The 18,207-nt window shown below is 38.0% G+C and overlaps 1 protein-coding gene across 1 annotated transcript; it reads right to left on the bottom strand.

Annotated features, from left to right (window-relative positions):
- Positions 1–5,002: 5,002 nt before the first annotated feature.
- LOC127192296 (olfactory receptor 502-like) lies at positions 5,003–5,948 on the bottom strand. The gene has a single exon (XM_051149621.1). The coding sequence runs from the start codon at positions 5,945–5,947 to the stop codon at positions 5,003–5,005; it is 945 nt and encodes a 314-aa protein (XP_051005578.1). The 5' UTR covers position 5,948.
- Between the last annotated feature and the right edge of the window lie 12,259 nt (positions 5,949–18,207).

Here is an 18,207-nt window from a genome sequence, read left to right as displayed (position 1 = left end):
AAAGAACAAAGTATTCTCCTATGGTAAAGGAAAGTTAGGACACTCACCTTTTGAAGTAAGCATTCATTTTAAAGTAAGAAAGTCGAGATAATTATAACATGATTTTATAGTGATCTTGCAGTCACCCATAATCATTGTTTACCATTAAAAATAAATCTCTGAAGAGTCTCGGGACTCACATGTGGGTCCCTAGGGACCATTTTCTCAGGTGAAAAGGAGCTGCTCATTTCACATGAATGTAATTTTTTTTAATTTTAATTTGAGAATTGGTGCTTGTTTCATTTGATAATTATTGGAACCATTTGATAACAAAAATTACCTCAGCTAAGTGTTGGTTCTAGGTTCATGTTATGTTTCATGTTAGTAGATACTATGATAAAAATGTACAGCTTCAGTTTTTTCATTCAATGTATTTTCATTTGTGTAAATTTTTTTGTAGTGAGTGATGTAATACTTTTCATTAGGTTCCTTGATGAATATATGGGAGTAAAGCTGATTAAAAAGCAAAAAATAAATTACTTAAGAGACGCAATTCTCACAGCCAAGGATATGAAACACAGATATATAGAAAACTGTGAGTAAAAAAAATGCATGGTTGGTCTTAAAGTAAGAATTGGTATCTTACAATTTAGACCACAAACAGATTTTGGCTTTTATTTTTTGGAGGGAGGATGGCAAAAACACTGTTCTTCAGTTTGAAACTCTAGTCTGACTCCTGCTAATCTTAATTTTATGGTGTAGTTTTCTCTGTCTTTGATGCTTCCTTGATGCAATGGCTGACCACTGAGCAATAAACAACTTTCTTTTTTTTAATTTTTTATTATTAATTTATTCTTGTTACATCTCAATGGTTATCCCATCCCTTGTGTCCTCCCATTCTTCCTCCCTCCCCTTTTCCCTTATTCCCCTCCCCTATGACTGTTCCTGAGGGGGATTACCTCCCCCTGTATATGCTCATAGGGTATCAAGTCTCTTCTTGGTAACCTGCTGTCCTTCCTCTGAGTGCCACCAGGTCTCCCCTCCAGGGGACATGGTCAAATGTGAGGCACCAGAGTACATGAGAAAGTCATATCCCACTCTCCACTCAAGTGTGGAGACTGTTCTGACCATTGGCTAGATCTGGGTAGGGGTTTAAAGTTTACCTCCTGTATTGTCCTTGGCTGGTGCCTTAGTTTGAGGGGAACCAAAACTCCTCCACCCAAGCTCTCTTGTAAACTGCTCTGTTTTCTGAGCATAGTGTTTCTTACAAGTCTTCACAACCATTGCAGGGACCATGAAAAAGTATATGACCCTGTTTTAACAAATGCTTCTATATCTATAGAACTGTATCTATCGGTTAAGCTTAGGATGCATATTCTTGTGATTGAAAATAGACTTGTAATTGACATGACCATGCTTGGATCAACTAACAATTAACTTGTATTACTTAATATATTCTAGGTTTAACAGATAGATAAGAGTCTATAGATAGATAAGGTAAAATAGTTAGATACGGTCTTCAAAAACCCCAGAGATCTATAGAATATGGCATCTAAAGATGTTTTTATTATTTTAAAGATTCTTTGGCATTAAGACAGTTTAACTCCTGACAACATCTAGCCTACCTCAAAGAAGATGATGAGCTTTAATGAACTCCTTATAGAGATGGCTTCAAATGCGGCAAACAAGCCACTGGGCAAAATGTCCTCATGTCAGCCACAGACAGAATTCTGCCTAAGAATGGTAAGCTTGGATGCAGGCAGAGTCAACGATTAAACTCTGCCAAGACAGAGTAAGCAAGTCTATTGAGAACTCATAAATATGTCTGCCACACATAATGGGCCAGAAGGCTGAAGATGATGCTCCAATGTTATAGAGAGTTTTGAATGACTGATCTGGCAGCAAACTGTCTCTGTCATTTTGGAAGCTGCTAACCTGCACTTCCTGTCTACTCAGATAATAAATTTTATTCCGTCTCAAATCTCTGATGGGGTTGATGATCAGATAGTTTAGTTTTATAATTAAGCTTAGTTGTTTGGGGTTAAGATATTTTTAAGTCTAGATAGCTGTTTTAAGTTGAAAAGTTGAGATAGGATAGATATTGATTTACATTCAGAATTTTAGATGCACAAAAACAGGAAGGAGGTTTTCTTTGAGGTTGACAAATACAAATAGCCAAAACACTATGAATGTAACATTTATATATTCCTGATTGTTTCGTGGTTCTTCTTGCTGTAGATAGTTTATTATATTTATGTGTAATAATATAAATGCATATGTAAAAAAGAAAAATTAAAAAACAGACAAATGAAAACAAACAATCACAAAAACCCAAATGGTTCTTTCAGAGAGCCTTGGGGGCTCTCAGCCAGCATGCTTCTCTCTTGTACTGCCACAGAAAATACAGTCTAAAAACCAAAGACGGATGTGTTCATCAAAGAGAAATGTCTGCTTTAAGTACTGGCATCATGAACTTTTAAGTTATGAAGCTCTATACGATTTCAAATTTCATCTTCTGTTACTACATACATTTTACCCGTTCATTACCTTTTTAGTGAATGTGCATGTTGTTTAAGTTTTATACCTTACATCCTAGTGGTTTTACTTATCTTGTAGTGACATTGGCTTCTCTGTTTAGTATCCTGAGTTTCCATGAGGTGAGTCAATGTTTTTCTCTGTGCTTGACAGGAATAATGGAGGCTTGTCTATTCATTTAATAAATTAGCCCTAATATAACTCTTTTTCTTGACTGTATTAGACCTACGTTCAAGACTGAGATTCCCTTTACTCCTGTGGCTGAAGTATGTGCCAGGCTTGTTTGCCTGTACTTTCTCTATATTTGAGATATGTGTTATTTCTACGGATTATATATCTCCCAAGGACATGCCTGAGTTTATGATTCTTGCCCTTCTCATCTCCCATCTCATCTTAAACTTAACTCAATATTATAACATTTTCTTCAGAACTGTCAAATTGAAAAGAAAACTGTATTTCTTACTGTAGGGGTCAGAGTCAGGGAATTTCTTCTCTCCTCTTACGTGAGTTCCAGAAAATGAGCTCAACTCATCAGGGTTTTGTGGTAAGGGCTTTAACCTGCCAACCCAACTCACTGACATAAAATATAATAAATTAGGTTTAGGTTGGCTTCGCTGATTTGTCACTTTCTAAGGATGGTTACAGAAGCTATAACTTAATTTTGAAGATATACTTAACATTTTATCATTTTCTCCAGTTGTGTACACCACAGGGCCAATTAAAGTGAGCAGCTCTGTCGTCTCAACAAAAACGTCAAGGTACATGAATGCCATATTGCATATATATATATATATATATATATATATATATATATATATATATATATACATACATACATATATATGTCACATAGGTACTACCTTATTTGACACATTCCTCACATCCTGCAAACACTCCTCAGGTTGTAGGTTCTCAGTGAGACCCGCACTGTCAACCCCTTGCCTGTCCACATCACAATCTTGTTTTTGTTTATTTTATTTTATTTTATGATCTTGTTTTTTGTTGGGTTTTGTTTTGTTAACAGTATTCAACCTCTTCTGATAGCTTAAATTGCTTGCCTTTTAGTTTTATTGTCCAGATACCATATTAGTTAATAAATTCCACCCTTGTCAGTTTTCATTTATAATCCCATCCACTGAGCTAAACTAACCTCTCAAATGTGAGAATCACTGGACACAGTTCTGGAATGTGTGAAAATGCAACTGAATGAATAAAAACATCAATGTCTTTGGTTCAGTCAGGAAGAAGACGGACTTTATTTCCGAAACACTAAAATGGAGAAGAAAAGGGATTAAATCTGACCATCACCCACATGGTGAAGGCTGATTACATCTTTCCTAAAGGTAGTAAGAATTTCACAGGAGATACAGCTGCGTCTGATCCCTTGTGCACATGGGAATGTGGAGTTTGAACCTGAAGTCTTTCTAAAGATTGCCTTTTCACAACCTCACGGTTAAAATTATAAACTTAGCTCTCTTCTAGCAAAACAGTTCTGTTGCAGTTATGTATTCATTTGTTTCCCTCGGTCCTTGCAAGCTCAAGAATATTACTCAATTTAAATGAAGAATTCAACATTTAAAACTGACAGGAAATCAGATTAAAGAGAGATGAGCTTCCTGTTGTTTACTATGGGCATCGCATTAGACCAATAGCGAAGCTTACACCACACAGCAGATTTATATGAACGCACAAAACCCATATCTCATAGCTAACATTTCTATTAAAATAATTCCCACCAACTTTACCCCCTACTTGCTCTCCATCATTTCTCTTACAGTGTGCAGAAATAACTGTAGTCATCAGGCTTATCCCAGGATAAGCTGGTGTTGAACCAGACACACCTTGAAATACAGTGATAGGTGTTGGTAAGCTTTCTGTTACTACAAAAAGTAGCTGAGCAAATCAACTCACACAGAAAATAAGGTTTATTCTTAGCACACTGTTTTTGAAGTCTCTGTCCCTTATGAATGGCATCCAATGATGTGTGTCTGTGGTTGCACATCACTGAAGGAACACATGGTGGAGAAAAACCCCTCACACTGTGGTCAATACAGAGACAAAGAATATCTCTGAGTGCAACTCTATACTTTCTGGCATGTCTCTAGTAAACTAAAAATGACCACTAGTATCAAACTCTCTGGATCTAGCCCTTCTCAACCGCATTAGGGAACAGATATTTACCAAATATATGAGACTTTGGGGACAGCTAAGATGCAGTTTGTAATAAAGTTGACTATGAACTATTTGAAAAAATAGAAAAATAACTTTAAAATAATTTCATCATATTATGTTTTATGTGAATTATTTTATTCTGTTAATTAAAAACTTTGATTTTTATTAAAGGTAACATTCTTCTGTAATCTGAAATTTATTGCAAATTTCCCCATTTGATAATAATAATCAACAGACTTTTCAACCACAGACCCTCAACTTCTGTTACTATCTCCGTATTATTGCTATATCATGTCCTACAGCAAAACAGATATTTCTAAGAAAATATTTTCGTAGCAAGGTGTCTCTTCAGAGCACCCTTAATCTCATTATTCCTGAGGCTGTAGATGAGGGGGTTCAACATGGGGATCACCACCATGTAGAACACAGACACCACCTTGTTCTGGTTTGTGGAGTAGCTGGACTTGGGCAACATGTAGATGAATGTGATGGTTCCATAGTAGAGAGTGACTGCAGTGAGGTGGGAGGTGCAGGTGGAGAAGGCCTTGTGGCGGCCCTCGGTGGAGCGCATCTTCAGGATGGTGACGAGGATGTAGGTGTAGGAGACAATAATGATAAGCACTGTGATCAGAATGACAATGCCATCAGAAACAGTGGCAAGAAAAATAAAGGCACTGTCATCAGAACAGGAGAGTTCAACTAAAGGAGTAAAATCACAGAAAAAGTGATTGATCCTATTTGGACCACAGAAGAAAAAAGAAAAGAAGGAAAGAGTGAAGGAGGAAGCAGTAAGAAAACTGCTTACGTATGCTACTACAAGCAACTGGACACAGACTTGTGTGGACATTTTGGTGGAATACAGCAGTGGGTTGCAGATTGCCACAAAGCGATCATAAGCCATGGCAGCCAGAACAAAGCACTCAACTATCCCAAAGAAAGCAGCTGAGCCAAGCTGAAGGCCACACCCTAGGTATGTAATGGTATTTTTCTCCACCAGGAAGTTGACAAGCATATTGGGTGTGACAGAAGACGAGTAGCCTATGTCAGTAGAAGCCAAGTGGCTGAGAAAAAAGTACATGGGGTGATGGAGCTGGGAAGAGACTCTGATGAGAAGGATGGTGCTGAGGTTCCCAGACACAGTCACCAGGTAGATGCACAGGATGATGGTGAAGAGGACAACTCTTAGGACAGGGTCATCTGTTAATCCCAATAAAATGAACTCTTTCACTGCAGTGTAGTTTCCATCCTCCAGAAAAGCCATGGGACAGTGTGGTTGCTTCCTATTCAACCCTTTGGTGGAAAAAAGACAGGAATTTCGATGTCTTCATTTTAATTAACTCAAACATGGGGTATCACAAATAAATGTATCATTCCAAGAGAATTGACAGTTTTATCTGATAGCATTTTAGGACTCTCTTTGTACACACATTTCTGTGCATTAATGTGATGTAAAATTTTAAAAGAAATGCTAGCAAGCTTCCTTCAAATAATGTAGTTCTTGTTTTTTCAGTTATATATAGTAAAATATATCTATGTGGTATTATAATTAAGGTTTTAAAATGTGAAACGTATGTAAATAGCACAAGTTATTGTCAATGCCACAGGACATAAAATATGCAACCACAGATTTTTATAGTGTAGATTCATAATGGCTAATCTCACGGAGTTGTTACCAAAGAACCAGGACAAGACAGAATTTTATACATCATTCTTTAATTTTGTACAGAGAGTAGTATTAAGTACCTTTATTATTTTTATTCTATTAAAAATATTTAATTTGATAATTGTAAATAGTTAAAACTACATAGGATGTCCAGATTGAGGGAGGCTGAACTTGATCTAACCCTTTAGTAACTCCTATTTCATACACATTCGGGACATATGGCAGAGTAGTTGTGGTTAATACACAAAAGATGAGCTTCCCTCATACAAAGTTCCTATTGTCCATTAGTGAAGCGGGGCTCATCAAGATAAATTTTCTCATTAGAACTTAAAAATCTAGAAAGGAACCAACATTTTCTGACTGGAGAATGGTGGAATGAAATTACATGGTTTTCTACAGAGTGCAATGGTTAGTAGAAAACCCAAACTGAAAATCGAAGATGTTTACCCAGGTTCATCCAGCTTCTCTCTGTTTATATCTTCTGTTTGTCAGAAATATCTGGTGCCTGTGGCACTAGAATATTCAGTCAATAGGCAAAGCTAGTACTTCCTTAAGGTGTTACTAACAGTATACCATCAAAGCATTGCAAACACAGTGACCTGATTTGCCCAAGTAGTAAGTTCCTACACTGTTAGGTATGCTGGGTTCTGGACTCATTAGTGGCTAGGTAAAAAAAGAAATCTTTAACAATGGAGGTTACCTGGTTATCCATCGGAGTTTGAATATGGAAATAGAAGTTGATCAAGCTAGTTTTGGATATAGTTTTTCACTTTATTTCACCTGACTTTTGTGTCTACTACAGCTTATAAATTTGGATACATTTTCAAAGAATAAAATATTCTTCAAATAGAAAGGTCAAATAGTAAACCAGATTTAGCCACAAACCTCAAAATTTACCTCTTCCAACAAGAATTCATTGCAAAGTAGTAAGGTCAAGGTTACTTTTCTTTTCTTTTATAGCTGAACAGTTGTCTCTTGCTGTCCTTGTTTGTCAGAAGGATAAGTCCCTGCTGAGATTCTGGATTCAAGTGTGAATTGAAATCATTGGGGATCATTGTCTCATTCCCAGTTCATTTCAAACACAAACAATTACTTTTCAAAGAGTTTGTCAATCTCTGGTGGCATTTTCTTATTTTTAAAAGAATTAACATGCTTCCATATGATAGTTATTTAAAGAATATGTTAAAATTATGTCAGGTCAAAGGGCTGAACATTCTCCACAGTTGAGTGGACAGTGGGATATGACTTTCTCACGTACTCTGGTGCCTCACATTTGACCATGTCCCCTGGATGGGGGAGACCTGGTGGCACTCAGAAGAAGGACAGCAGATTACCAAGAAGAGACTTGATACCCTATAAGCATATACAGGGGGAGGTAATCCCCCTCAGGAACAGTCATAGGGGAAGGGAATAATGGGAAAATGGGAGGGAGGGAAGAATGGGAAGATACAAGGGATGGGATAACCATTAAGATGTAACAAGAATAAATTAATTAAAAATTATGTCAGGTAAAATATTGGTTTTAGGTTTATTTTATAGCCCAGTTTATAGTAGACTAAATTAAAAATACAAGACAAGTCAGTTTAGCTTCTTTCATCCAACACCTGTTCAATTTATAGCTGTTTTGTTATGAATGAAATAGCTTATCCTTCTGCAATTTTACATGAAACTTCTAGGACGTAAAATAGATGGCTGATGTTTTGTATGTATGTCTAAGTATTGTTCCACTCTGCTGTAGTAACACTCACTTATTCTCAGGAGCTGATTGGTTGTGAACATCTGTAGTACACATCCCATTAGAAGGAGAATTTTATTTTCGTGCTCAACTTTCAGGTGGAACTCAACTGTGAGTGGCAGTTATAATCTTGGGCATGGGCACTTATATTTAGAAGGCAACTTGACAATCATATCACATGGACTTAACACAAACTTGGCAGTTGCTTCTTCAGTGGGGTCTATGCTCTCATCTGCTGTGTTTTTTTTTTTAACTTGGCTTACAGTAACCCATTATCAGAAAGAAGATGGTTGCATGCATGCCTTTCATGTCCTTGAACCAATGTGCACATATTGTTTGTCATATTGATACTAGAGTTGCAAAGAAGGACCACAGCGAAGCAGAATTAGGAACAATTTCTCACAGCACCTCTTAAGGCAATTTCAGCAGTATGAAATCTAATCAGAAAGAGGATCATTTAGTTAAGCACCAGCATAATTACTCAATTTCATGCAGCCAAGCAAGTGGTATCTTTTTTTTATTTAAACAATTTATTCAGATTATATTCCGATTGTTATCCCCTCACATGTATCTTCCCATTCCCCCTCCCTCCCTCTTTCACCTTATTTCCCTCCTCTAGGCCTGTGACAGAAGGGGCCCCCCTTCCCCACATTATGATCACAACCTATCAGATCTCATCTGGATAACCTACTTCCTCTTCCTCAGAGTGCCACCAGGCCTCCCCACCAAGGGGAAGTTGGTCAAATAGGGAGCACCAGAGTTCATGTCAGAGTCAGAGGATATCCCTGTTGGGCTAGTGTCCAATTATAAGTATATACCACTTATATATTTATATACTGTGTATCTTTCTGGGTCTGGGTTAACTCACTCAGAATGATTTTTTCTAGTTCCATTCGTTTGCCTGCAAATTTAAAGATTTCCTTGTTTTTAATATCTGAGTAGTATTCCATAGTGTAAATGTATCACAGTCTCTTTATACATTTTTTTTTGATCAAGGGATATCTAGGCTCTTTCCATGTTCTGGCTATTACAAATAAGGCTGCTATGAACATTGTTGAGCAAATGTCCCGGTTGTGTGGTGGAGCATCTTTCAGGTATATTCCAAGAAGTGGAATAGTTAGGTCTTGAGGTAGCCCTATTCCAAATTTTCTGAGAAAATGCCAGATTGATTTCCAAAGTGGTTGTAAAAGTTTGCATTCCCACCAGCAATGAAGGAGTGTTCCCCTTTCTCCACATCCTGGCCAGCATGTGCTGTCACTTGAGTTTTTTATCTTAGCCATTCTGATGGATGTAAGATGGAATCTCAGAGTCATTTTGATTTGCATTTCTCTGATTAGTAAGGATGTTGAACATTTCTTTAAGTGTTTCTCAGCCATTCGATATTCCTCTGTTGAGAATTCTCTGTTCAGCTCAGCTCATTTCCTAATCAGGTTATTTGGTTTGTGGTGCTTAATTTCTTGAAATCTGTATATATTTTGGATATTAGCCCTTTGACAGATGTATGGTTGGTGAAGATCTTTCCCTAGTCTGATGGCTGTCTCTTTGTCCTGTTGACAGTGCCCTCTGCCTTATAGAAGCTTCTCAGCCTCCTGAGATCTCATTTATTAATTGTTGAATTTAGAGCCAGGGTTATTGAAGTTCTGTTCAGGAAGTTGTCTCCTGTGCTGATGAGTTCAAGGCTCTTCTCCACCTTTTCTTCTAATAGATTTAGTGTCTCTGGTTTTATGTTGAGGTCTTTAATCCACTTGCACTTGAGTTTTGTGCAGGGTGATAAATATGGATCCGCTTGCCTTTTTCTACACATAGACATCTAGTTACACCATTTATTGACAAAGTTATCCTTTTCCCATTGTATACCCATGGTTTCTTTGTCAAAAATCAAGTGTCCATAGGTGTATGGATTTATTTCCTGGTCTTTGATTTGATTCCATTGATCAATGAGCTTGTTGCTGTGCCAATACCATGCTGTTTTAATTAATTACTGTTGCTGTATAGTACAGCTTGAGATCAGGTATGGAGATTCCATGCTGTTTTAATTACTGTTGCTGTGTAGTACAGCTTGAGATCAGGTATGGAGATTCCATGCTGTTTTAATTACTGTTGCTGTGTAGTACAGCTTGAGATCAGGTATGGAGATTCCTCTGGAGGATCTTTTTTTGTACAGGATTGTTTTTTTTAGCTATTCTGGTTTTTTTCCAAATGAAGTTGAGAATTGGTCTTTCAAAAATTGTATAGCTATGTTGGTAGGGATTGCATTGAATCTGTGAATTGCTTTTGGTAAAATGGCCAGTTTTACTATGTTAATTCTCCCTATCCACGAGCAAGAGAGATAGAGAAATTTAACATCCAGCTCTCACATGCAGCACAATACATCAGCTGTAGCCTTTATAGTTTGTACTGACTTGGGGGCTCTATATGAGCCATACCTCTTAGATAGATAGTGCAATTCTTTTACTGGGATTTTTACCATACAATCTTTTTGGCTTCTTGGACTGCCCTTTTCCACCCATGCATGCTGCCCTTGTATAAACTATTTAAATTGTCTTCACTTTTTCCAGATGAACTTATAAATCTGTAAGAAATTTTAAAACTAACCTTATAGAGTAGAATTTATTTTATATATATATATATATATGACCTCTGATGTTGCCACCATCCAGTCCAAGTATGTGTTCATTGATATTGGACAGCTAAAGAGGTACCTACTACTACTATTACTATTACTTATAGTAAAAATGAAATATTCTTATGGCGCAATACTGTGTGGAAGCATCTCATGTCACGTCTCTTAATTATTTCACAAATGGATTAATATTGACGGAAGCAGAATGCATGGCACTCCTACCTCATTTAACCTTCTTTAACCTTCAATTAATTTTCACAAGCTTTTTGCTGTCCTCATCCTGTGTGCTGCTGCTGCTGCCATGAGACTGATGTCCATCTTCCCATCACCAAAGTACTAATAAAGGTAGCTCAGGTTACTCAGTCTGCCTCAGGCTCAAGGGGAACAGGGCCATGCTCTATCCTGATGTTCTTGTCTTTGGAACAAGTTCTCTGAACTTCTGACATGTTCTTTGACAGCATAAGAGCTTTTGTATTTTCATCCACCATTCCTGGATGCAGAAAATGGTCCAGGTTGGTTGAATAATTTCTCCTCCTACTATACTTTCTTTTAGCGGAGAAATGCACACTGCCTATTCTGCTGAGGTAATTGCTTACCTCTAGGATCAATGCATTCATTTGTATTTATATTTCATTGTCACTAATGCCTTCTCTGAACTGTAGCTCATTTTTGAAGTTTTTAATAGTTATTCTTGGCCTAGAAAAGCAATGAAATCTAAGTGTTTTTAAATACCTGTCCACATCAAATGTCCACATGAAATACATCGTAATGTTCAATTGTCAGTGAATCTCTTGTTAAACTCAATGTGTAGGATTTGTTCGTTAAACTTTAATAAAAAATATTCACTTGGATTATTAATAATTTAAAAGAATGGTATAGGCATATAATATATATTCCTAAGAGAAATCAATAAACATTCATTCAGTTAGAGTTAATAGATACATACATGTATTTGTAGAATGTGTGGTCTGAATTGGTCACTTGATTTTGATCTGAGGATAATTAAGCCAACCTCCCATGTCACTATCTTCATCTACTCTAAAAATTGCAATTAAATTTATTAGTACTTATGTCCAATTCCCTCCTAATTTCTCTTATGCCTTTTATTTTATTTCATTTCTTTATTGAAAATACCGTTAGTCTGCTAAAATATATCTGATTATGGTTTCTGCTCCCTCCTCTCCTCTCAGGCCCTTCCCACCTCTCCACCCTTCTGACTCCATGTTCTCTCTCTCTCTCTCTCTCTCTCTCTCTCTCTCTCTCTCTGTCTCACAAAAATGCAAGCAGATAAAAAAATGAACAAACAAGAGTAAAACAAAGTGAAAAAAAAATAAAACAAAATGAAAAAAGAAACAAAGAAAAAGCATAGAAATTCACACACACACACACACACATCATATAACCAGAACACTAGTAAGATTTTTCAAATGCCCAAACAAATCAATATAAGACAAAAAAATCTTCCAAAGTCCTTTTTATTTCATATTGTGTTGGCCATCTACTACTGCCCTAAAGTGCAGTTTGAATACTTCGTGAGACTCCATCAATGAAACTATTTTTCCTTTGTGCATGATTGTTAATTGGAAATAGCTTCTTGGTTGGCGGTGGAACCAAGAAGCTTCCCAATCTAACCAATAGGAGTCCATTTGGTTTGGACCTGTTCAGGTTCTGTGCATGCTGCCACAGTCCCTATGGATTCATGTGTATATCAGACACAAACACACATACAGACACACACACACACACACACAGAGAGAGAGAGAGAGAGAGAGAGAGAGAGAGAGAGAGAGAGAATAGGAAAACATCTCATCATGGAAGCTGTAGTATGTCACAATGTGCCCCACAGTATATCCTTCTGTCCTCAAATCTTCATTTGCAAATGTTCCCTGCAGTGAGTCATTGGTATGGTTAAAGATCTCTGGATTCTGTGACACCATCAATATTGGGTCCTCACAGGGCCTCCTCCTGGTGATCTTGTTGTAGTGCTGTGTCATGGAGATCCTGAAGCTTTGAATCATCAGTACTGGCCCTTTCATGCATTCCAACTGTTTGCAGATGATAGAGATTTAGAGGTGGGCCAAAATCAGTTCTAGATCTGGGCTTGGATGGTAACTGAGCTGGTCAGCATGTTGGCTTTCCCTACCTGCACCACTAGGCCTAGTTATCTAGCACTACTCTGCCTAGGCCACCCAATATGGCCATTGGCAGGAGGCAAGGTCAGCTCTCCTGCTCTCATGACCTTAGGCCTGCTCACCTGCACCCATGCCTCCCAGAGCAAGCTCCACTGTGCTGCCCAGTCAAGGTGTGGGGCCCACTCTCTTAAGTACTGTGACCTGGAAGGGACTGGACCAGTTTTCCTTCTCTCACATCACTCATGCCTTCACCATCATGTCTAGTTCCACTGTTGTGCAGGAGAAGTGCAGGGCCTACTGTCTCAAGTGCTACAGCCAGTGAAGAGGCAGGGACAGCTCCCCTGACTACTGCAGGTAGCAAGCAGGGATAGTATTATCCCTGGACTCACAACACCTCAAGGCAGAGCAGTTGCTAGCCTGCTCTCACTCACTCTTGCCCTGGGAGCTGTCTCACCATGGGCCAGGCCCAGCACTATTGTGCTGCCCAGGAAAGCTGTAGGACCCCTCTCTGGAGTGCTGCTGCCCGTAAGAGGTGGGGTCAGCTTTCTCTCCAGAGTTCTGAAGCCAGTGAGGGATTGGACCAGTTCTGCATAGCTCCTTGACATCCACGTGTTACCTGGTGACATCCCATACTAGGGTGCCACCATGATCTCTAGTACTAAAATGAGACATAGACATCAACACTGACCCTTGGCATTGAGTAGCCGTGGACCCAGACATGCATTTCAATGGCAGCTTGGACTGGGACTTCACCACGGCTCCAGGTGAAGAGGGGTGGTGGACACACAGGACAGGACAGGCACAATAGCCTACTCCTATCCACTCTACAGTCTCCAGTTCCATCTCTCTTCATAGCACTCAAGTTGCTCCACTTATCTTTATTGCCCATATATTTGCCACATACTCACACATGGTGTTGGGTCCAACTGTAGGCTGGCCATGTTGTTGTTGGTCCCTCGGGGGACAATCTCTGGTAACTTGGTATCTATGGATCTCCTGTGCCCATGTGCTAGAGTCCAGGTCTGTGGGTGGCATGGTGGTCTGCAGGACTCTGTCTTTCTCCTCATGGTGTGCTGAGTGGCGGTATGCAATGCTCTGGGTGTCTATGACCCAACTGTGCCATGGGGTGGAGGGCAGTTCGGTGGATATTTTTCCCTTCCAGCACCACATGGCATGGTAGAGTGCAGGTCTCATCTGTCTTGCTTCTTCTAGGCTGTGTTGCCTGGATTTGGTTCGATTTGGTTGGATTTTTGTGTGTTCTAGGCACAAAACAGCTTTGTCCACCAAACCATGTACTGAGATAGCATGAACAAAGGGCTGACTAGCATCTGCTCTGCTCTGACTGATATAAGGAAAAGGTGTCTCTTTGCCCATTGAGGGAGGATCCTAAGAGCGATATCAATGAGCCACCTGTTTTCATATGTTCTTTATGTATAACAACCACATGGACTTTTATCTCAAAGGGAAAAATATCAATAGCCCAGAGGATTTGTCATGGTGGTAGGTACCATTTCTTCTTTCCCATCACAACACAAGTTCTTAGCATCATCCTCACCACATGTGCTAACTATGTTCCTTATTCAGCTATTGTAGTCAGTGGTACTAGTGTGGAGTATTCAACTATAGAAATAAATGGGCTGGATTGACTTTATAGAGTCTTCTTTGAAATTCAGCATCATAATTCTGCTTCTAGTGTGAGATTCATCTTATGATGAATATTTATTAATTCAAAAGAGTTGAAAGTAACAAAATTACTTCAATAGTTTTAGTTCTTGACTTTTGTGGAAAGCTTATCTACATAAGAGTCACTGGGTAATGATCCGCCTGAGCCATACTTCCCAGGGTGTCCAGGGTAATGTGACTACCCTGTGTCATAAAAGTCTGTGAAAAGGAAATCAGAAGAAAAAGTCAGATATTTGGCTGGAATGGTGTCATACTTCTATATTTTTTCTTTATCTACACAGCTAGCTGATGGATCCAGTAAAATAATAGAGGATCAGAGGTCCTGATTTGAGTCAACAAGCAAGTGTGCCAGTGAGAACTCTAGACTTTGAATGTCCAATGGAAAAGAAAAGAGGGGCAAAACTCAATAAACATAAGTATATTTGAATGGCTTAGTCAGGAACAGAGGAGATATCAAAGTCTGTGCCTCCTGCTTTCTTTATATTGTGGTGAAATCCTCTGAAAACATGAATAAAAATACCTCTCATCAAAACACTGAATAATTAAAACCCATGATTATTTTGTCCCCATTTTAAATTTGAAAGTTACTTAATTCTGATGCTTGCCCAAAGACCTCTGAGAATTTTATACATAGTTTTTCTTTTAATTTTATAAAACATTTCTTTAATTTCAAAACAGAACTACATTGTATGGGAAACAATCTCATTATACAAGTGCAATAACTAGGAGCCCAAGGAAAATAGTGTGACTTGTCCAGCATCTGCTTTGTCTGACTCCAGCTCCTGAAACTGTGGTCAGTGTGGATGGACTCTTGGAGAATTATAATGGAAGGGTGGCCCCTACTGAACTCTGTTGAGACAGAAGGCAACGAACAGGGGTGGCCTCAGGGGTTGACAAATAGAATATGAATATTTGGAATGCAAACCATAGTATAAGGGAAAAAGGAATGGTAGATGCTTAATATTAGAAATGAGAAAGCAGCAGAGTCATGATAGCTCTAGTCAAGTATTTAAGGACTTAAGAAAGCAGAGGTTTTGTAACATTAAAATCCTCTTGCAATATTGATAGAACTTTAAACTGATTTTAAAATGGAAGAGCTAGCACCAACAACAATAAGCTACCTATCATTAGAGTGACTTGGACACATGTAAGGAAGGGTTTATTAATGAAGATATAGGATCTGTTCTTAAATGGGCTGCTGATAATGATTCACTGCATTCCACAATTCCATAGTTAAGGATCTCAGTCCAGCCATAAGAGGAACTAAATTACTGTATAATCTAAAGGAAACATTTGGAAAAGGTTAAAGATTTAATATATCCTCATGCCACTTAATAATCATGTTTACTATTTCTGGTAAATGCTTCAAAAACCATAAGAATTGCAATAACACAGTTAGAAGGGAGCTGTGTCTCTATGAGACCTATAACTAAAGGCCATAGATAGAAACTCAGAATAATGTTAAAATCATTATTGAAGGAAGCAGAACTGTGAGAAAGCAAACATAGCATTGAAGTGCATTTCAAATAACTGAGGGTGGACAATGAAGTTCTCAGTTTGATGTGTCTGATGTAATATTTCAGTTGCGAAGCTGACTCAGAGAGATGGGAAGTATTTTACTAATGCTATTAAATATAAGGTAAAATTCTAAATAGAAACTCTAGTATTTATGCCTTCAAATTAAAATAACTCAAAACAGTGTGAGGCGTTTTGAAAATTAAGAATTCAACACTGCTTTCAACCTCTATCCAACCAAATTCTGCACACTTTTCTCCATGGTCTAGCCTGGTGAATCTATTTGACTCTCCCCATAGAAAAGACTTTTCTTTAGCTCAATGAAAAACAAGGTCATAGGATTTATAGTCAATAGATCTTTCTCAAAGGTGTTATTATGTAGTTGGAATAAGTACCACAAGGTGTGAATAATTAAAATTCTGAAACTGAAAATTTCCTAATTAAAATAATTTTATTAAAAGATTAAAAAGTTATATTATTTTAAATGAATTTGGTTTTTTTCTGAATGTGTGCATGAATATCACAGGAGATCAGAAAAAGGCTTTGGAGCCCCTGTAATGGGAGTTAGTAATGGTTACGAGCCATGTGTGTGCTGGGAATGGAAGCCAGGTACTCCATAAGAGGAAAAGATACACTTACCCTCTGAGTCACATATTTGACAAAATAGTTTAGAATTATTTTTTGTGTGATTATTTCATATCAATAAGAATAACTTTTCCCCCTTTTCACTGATTTTAGTATAACTGTTGTAAAATTTTTCTTACTAATAACTGTTAGGACTGCTTCAAAATACAGGATCTTTGTGTTTGTCACAATATAGGGGCTGAACAACAAAATTGCATCAAAGTATATGCTCCATACACACACACACACACACAGAGAGAGAGAGAAAGAGGGAGAGAGAGAGACAAAGAGACAGAGAGAGACAGAGAGAGACAGAGAGACAGAGAGAGAAGCGAGAGACAGAGAAACAGAGAAACAGAGACAAAGAGAGAACCTCCATGAACTATAGGAAACAAATTTATTTAGTAACTTCATTACTCCAAGTCACAAGGATAAAGTTACTAAGAGAAAAGACATGCTTCTTATTAATTATTGCCTTAAGAAAAGTAAGTAGAAGTCCGCTTAAAGCACACCTAAAAGCAGTAAATTGCACCTTGTCACCTGCACTCCATTTTCTTGCCCACAGTTCAGACTGAATTCTTGGAGGCTCACTAGTAAACCAAGTAAGACCCTGCTCCAAGCCCTTGCTGGCCAAGTCCCCCTATAGCACACCCAACATCAACAAACAGCACTCCATCCCCTGGACTCCATTTTCTGTCCTACAACTCTGCCTGCTTTCTCAGAGGCTATTATGGTGCCAAAGACCCCTGTCACACTCTTACTAGGAACCCCAAAGTCAAGGTTAGCATCGAAAATCCCAGAGGCTACATAGGCAACAAAAAACACAATTGAGACTTTTCACTGGAACTGAAGGCTCACTTCAGAACCGCAGCTCACTCAGGCCAGAAGACAGAAAGGACTCAATTCCCAAATAAGAATACAAAGTCTATTATCAGAATGTATGTGAAAACAGGACCCATCATCTACTGAATATAAAAAAAAACCCCTCAATATCAACGGTAGACATTATTTCACAAGAAAGAGCTGGAAAAAAGATTTTCCAAGCAATTAGACACAAGAAGCAAGCTCAAGTAGTGATTATAATATCTCATAAAATAAACTTCCAACCAAAATTTATCAAAACAGACAGAGGATATTTAATGTTTATCAGAGGAAAAATCCACAAAGATGATATCTAAATTCTGAATTTCTATACCCCCAAAGCAAGGGCACACACATTTAAAAACTAAACACCACTAAAGCTGAAGTTGCACATTAAACTCTACACATTAGTAATGGGAGACATCAACAGCTCACTCTCATCAGTGGGCAGGTCATCCAAATAGATACTAACTGAAGAAATAACAGACTAATAGATGCTATGATTCAAATGGACCTAGCAGATATCTACAGAATATTTCACCCAAAAATAAAGCAATATACCTTTTCCTGAGCACTTCATGAAAATTTCTCAAAAATTGACCATATAATTGGTCACAAAACAAATTTCAACAGACACAAGAAAATTGAAGCAACACCCTGTATCTTATCAGAGCACGATGAATTA

This window comes from Acomys russatus, chromosome 7, assembly GCF_903995435.1.
Source record: "Acomys russatus chromosome 7, mAcoRus1.1, whole genome shotgun sequence".
Classification (NCBI taxonomy): domain Eukaryota; kingdom Metazoa; phylum Chordata; class Mammalia; order Rodentia; family Muridae; genus Acomys; species Acomys russatus.
This window is presented reverse-complemented; position numbering and strand designations above follow the sequence as displayed.

What these genes read in the sequence shown, in the direction of transcription:
- LOC127192296 (XM_051149621.1), bottom strand. Translation starts at nt 5,947, where the DNA reads ATGGCTTTTCTGGAGGATGGAAACTACACTGCAGTGAAAGAGTTCATT.